General features: G+C 43.2%; 1 protein-coding gene across 1 annotated transcript; it reads right to left on the bottom strand.

The window, feature by feature from the left end:
• Positions 1–203: 203 nt before the first annotated feature.
• Positions 204–2,241, bottom strand: LOC109208441 (craniofacial development protein 2-like). Its single transcript, XM_019371550.1, has 3 exons — positions 2,168–2,241; positions 1,429–1,579; positions 204–947 (listed from the first exon to the last, which is right to left on the bottom strand). The coding sequence occupies exons 1-3, from the start codon at positions 2,239–2,241 to the stop codon at positions 204–206; spliced, it is 969 nt and encodes a 322-aa protein (XP_019227095.1).
• Between the last annotated feature and the right edge of the window lie 3,262 nt (positions 2,242–5,503).

Raw genomic sequence — 5,503 nt, 5'->3', positions numbered from 1 at the left:
GGCCATAGTCTTAGCCTCCGTGACCGCCAGCTTAGCTTCCTTCCTAGCTACCTTATACCTCTCCATGCACACTCGCCTCTCCTCCTCACCTATGCTCCCCACTAACTTCAGGTACGCCGCCTTCTTCGCTTTCACTTTACCTTGGACCACTTCATTTCACCACTAGTCTCCTTTGTGCCCACCAGGGACGCCCGTCGAGACCCCTAACACCACTCTCGCAGCCTCCTTATACAGTCTGTTGTCGCTGACCACATAGTCCTCGCATCACCACTGCTCCTCCAAGCTCCCATAGCTGACAACCGCCCTTCTAACTCCTTAGCTTTGTCCTTAGTTAGGGCTCCCCACCTGATTCTTGGTCTTCCTCGAGCGGACCATTTCCTCCTCTTTAACATAATACCAACGTACATCACCAAGAGCCTATGCTGCATCGCGAGTATCTCACCCGGAATCACCTTGCAATCCTCGCACAACCCTCTGTCATACCTCCTGAGGAGGAGATAGTCAATCTGAGTCTTCGCCACCGCATTTTGAAAAATAACCAAATGCTCCTCCCTCTTCGGAAATCTAACGTTCGCAATCACCAACCCGAAAGCCTTAGCAAAGTCCAATAGCGAAGTACCTCCTCCGTTCCTCTCCCCAAAACCGAAGCCTCTATGAACCTCGCCATAACCACCTGCGGTCGACCCAATATGACCATTGAAATCCCCTCCTATGAATAGCTTCTCAGCAGGCGGAACCTGGCGCACAATCTCATCCAACCCCTCCCAGAAGCGGCGTTTAACTTCCTCATCTAGGCCTGCATGCGTCGCATAGGCGCTAACAATGTTTAGGGTGCACTCTCCAACCACCAACTTAATAATCATCAATCTATCATTCACTCGTCTAACCTCAACCACAGACTCTCTAAGATCCCTATCCACCAAGATACCCACTCCATTCTTACCTCTCTGGACTCCGGAGTACCAAAGTTTATACCCGTCTGCGTCCTTAGCCCTCGACCCTACCCACCTTGTTTCCTAGACACACGCTATATTGACCCTCCTCTTCTGGAGGATCTTCGCCAACTCTATTGACTTACCCGTCAATGTACCTACGTTCCATGACCCAATTCTCAACCTATAGATACCCTTGTTCCCTTTACCTCCCTCCCCACCCCCTAAGCCCTACCCTACCTCCCTCCCCACCCCCCGCTCCCCCCGATGATATGACCTCACTCGACCATCCCAGACCACAACCACTATACCTAAGACATACTAATGGGAATCTCTAATATACACAAGGCAACAGACCAAACTAGAAGAAGACAAGTTGCAACTACAGGCACACTAATGCGGTGAATAAACTAATACGAACTAAAATGGCAGCAATTTAACTAACGCAATAAAGGGAAAAAGGAAAACGGGAGGTACCAACTCCCTTGAGTAGAACCTGGGAATTGTCTAGGTATGCACGACGATGTTGGGTCCACCTAGCACGTTCGCGTCCAACTCCTCCCGCCCCTTGCTGACACTTGCGTAGGTTGTTCTTTAATGTTTGCACACTCACGTCCCTTTCTCCGCTAATAGCCACGGGCCCTAACCTGAAATACACACAAAATACCACGAAGCCAAACAAATGAGGGATGGGTTGTCATCGCTACCACTGGTGAGGCCCCACCCGTAGCAATGAAGCGCAAAAAGGATGAAATAAAACCGTAAGTTGATTTTAAAAGGTCAATAATGAATAAAAACCGAAAAAGTATCAGCATATATATATGTAAAATTATATAAGGTAATTGTCATCATATATACGCAACATCCACGAAAAAAGAAGAAAGAAAGAAAAATCCACGAAAAAAGTAAAATCTGTTAAAGTTTGTAGGGATCGAATCAGTACAATAATTACCCACAAAAAAGAATATCTAAAGAACAAATATAGCACCAATCCAAATATGAAGCCTTCAATTTCTATAAACAAGTTGGCTATAAAATAGAGTAAACCCAGATCCAAAAAGCAAATACTAAATTAGGTTAAATTAACACGAAGAGTGTGCAACAATGAATGAAGTAGTAGAGAAACAATGTTGAGACAAATACCAACAAAAATAGAGGAGAGAGAGAGAGAGAGAGAGAGAGAGAGAGAGGAGAATGGGAGGAGAGGGCGATGAGGGAGGAGGGGGGGGGGTAACCTGTTGGAGGAGGTGGTCGCCGGCGTCGCGGAGTCGCCAGCTGGGGTTGGATCTGGGAGTGGTTTTTTGACCATTAGTGTCGAAAGCAAAAGCAAGACACCGTATTATTCTATTTCTAAATTTAAATTATCAACTCATTAAGGAGATAAATTAATTGATACAATTTGAGATCTACCTAGAACGGAAAGGGTATAAAGAAAATACTACTATTACTATTCGTATCACGCTTCTCATAGAACATTAAAAGCGTTCATCAAACCATACCTCAAAATTGCAAAAATTTTCGTTGTTGCCTCCAAACCTGTTCACACACATCCAGTATCTGCGCCCAACTTCACCATCATCCCAACAGTTCGCCAACATGCAACGTTTTCCACATTGGCACATAAATGAGTTCAGACATTTATTAAAATGAAAAAAATCTTGCTTTAAGTTTTGCTATTTGTTATGGTTAAGCGCAGAAAATAACTAGAATGTGCCCGTTATTTATAGGCAAGGCAACACACATAACGTAGTATTTAACCGGGCTATGCTAACATATAATGTAGTATTTAACCGCGCTATGCTTCGCGTGTTAAAGATTCTTTTGGATACAAAACAGCTTTTTTGCAGGCGGGCAGCTTTTCAGATCGACAAGACAACACACATAACGTAGTATATGACCGCTCTATATATGCTCACACATAACATAGTATTTAACAGTGCTATACTTCGCATGTTAAAGATTCTTTCTGACAGTGTAGTTTTCTAATAATTTTAGAGTGAAACTCGAAAGTGAACGTAAAAATTTTCCGTTTTTTAATCCAATACTATTTTTGATTACATGAACAGGAGGGAGAAATTCATTAATTTACTCAACTGAAAAATGTTAAATATCAATAAGATTTAACAACAATGGAAACACAATTTTATTTGATACATCTTGCAGCATAAACAAGTACATACACTTATTACAAAAAACATTACGAAAACAAAACACTACGTGTATCCTTGATAGTTGGGCACATTAGATGAACTTCCACCAGGAGCTGGATTACAACCGCCACCCAAACCAGCTGAAGGACATTTACGACGGTCGTGTCCTGTTTGCGAGCATATGCCACATTTACGCGCATAAACGGTATCACCAACATCCATTTGGTTCCGTATATGCATTTTTTTGCACTTGTAGCTTACACAAATAGTCCTTGTTACACACCATTTTAAATGGTTCCGGTGGCCAATAATGCTCAGCACCCACTGGCTGCAACTTCCCACTATATGTGTTTAAGTATGCAGCAACACTGTATTGCCTATCAACATAGTTGGCTCCTAAACCTGTATGTTGAAAGCACTTCATGGCATGTGAGCACGACATGTGGTAGATGGACCATTTCCCACAAGAACACAACCTGCTGGCTTCATTTATGGTGTGTATATTATTCCCTCGGTGTTGATGGATAGCGGTGCGAACTTCAAAAATATTTCGCTCGTTGCAATACTGTAAAAATGAATGCCAATGTGCTCGCCTCCTGTATTTCTCAAATCTTTTCATTGGTATTGGCATAAATTCAACACCCTTCTCCATCAATTCCGATGCACCTCTATGTCTTTCAACAAACCTCTCCGCAATCTGTTTGAATGACATCCGCACCATGGCTATGACATGCAATCCACGTGCAGACCTCAATAACCCGTTGAAAGACTCCGACACATTTTTAGTCAGGGTTCCCCATCGTCTGCCACCATCTGCATGCAATGTCTACTTGTGAAGCTCATGTCGCATCAACCAATGATAAGCTCTTTCGTCTAACTGCCAGATCGATTCCATGCGCCTCCTGAATTTGCACTCTTGGTGATCAGTTTCAACCATCCACATTAAATCATGCAAGTTCTTGTTAGGATATTTCTTCTGGAAATTGGCCTTCAGGTGCCTCGCACAGTAACAGTGGTATGCATAGGGTTCCTGCCATTTAGGCAAATGCTCTACAGAACTTAATATACCACCATGCCGATCAGATATTAGACAAATACCTGAACGTTATTTGACAACGTGCTGCTTCAAGTGGTTCAACAATAGCGTCCACGTCTCTTGGCTTTCATTGGCACAGATGGCAAAAGCTAGTGGAAATATTTTTTCATTCGTATCTACTGCAACGGCGATCGATAGCTTAATATAATACTTTCCATAGACATGAGTGCCGTCTATGGAAATTACCGGACGACAATGCACAAAATCATCAATTGCTGGTCTAAATGCCCAGAACATGTATCTGAATATATATTCCGGTATTCCTGCACTCCGCTCAAGCTTCCATTCAACAACAGTCCCGGGGTTAAAGTGTTTCAATGCGGCCATGTACCTAGGTAGAGATGCAAATGACTTATCCCAGTCACCATATACAATTTTCACGTTTGCCCCCGATATATGCCTTCCTTTTGGTAATAGTACACCCATATTCTTGGTGGACGGATGTAGTACACTCTTTGATCTTGTACCTTATGGACGCTTCAATGTGTGGAATCAGTTGAAGAGAAATCAAGTCAACATCCAAGTTGAAGTGATTCCCATTGAATGTGTCCATTTCATAATTGTGGGTGCCAATCTATTTACCACTTTCCACAACCCTGTTTCCTTCTTGCTCGCACGCAGCATCCAATGACAATCCGTAAACCATCTACGACAAACAACCTTGTATACATCCGGACTTGACTCCCATACCATCATCTCACGGCACTCTTTTACGCTGTACATTTTTTGCAGCCTTGGTCAGGCGAGCTTTATCAGGAAAAAGCATGCCCTTTGCCAGCACCGTTGGTCTAGACTCATCCGACATTGCTGTCCGAATTTTGTCAAGATCCCTTGTGAGGGCATCCACATCCGGCATACTTGGAAAATGATCAAGGTAGGGAATATGCCTTGAATGAAACGACACGTGAGACTCGTACACTCTTGGTCTAACGGGAGGTGGAACATGCTTCCTCATCAGCTCAGGTTCGGCATTATCTTCCTCCTCATCATCACCCTCGACAAGGAAGGGTGTGTCATCTCCAAACTCATCGGCATTATTGTCATAATCACTATTATCTTCCCAACTCTGCGCATCAGCCAAATCCCGAGTAAATACGTCGTCTACGGGCAACTGAGTGAGGACAGGACCATCAAGTTGCTCATTTTTACTGCACAAATAACAAAATAATAAGCTACTAAAATTGATAAATACTTTACATATAGCTGTATCACTTCACTTACAAGTCGTAATGTATTGACATTCCATGATGGACATTATCCTGTTGGTGATGACTCCCGGATGGACCACCGTGATCCAACACACCAAAACTACGCATATTCCAACT

Source organism: Nicotiana attenuata, unplaced genomic scaffold (assembly GCF_001879085.1).
Source record: "Nicotiana attenuata strain UT unplaced genomic scaffold, NIATTr2, whole genome shotgun sequence".
NCBI classification, from domain to species: Eukaryota; Viridiplantae; Streptophyta; class Magnoliopsida; order Solanales; family Solanaceae; genus Nicotiana; species Nicotiana attenuata.
This window is presented reverse-complemented; position numbering and strand designations above follow the sequence as displayed.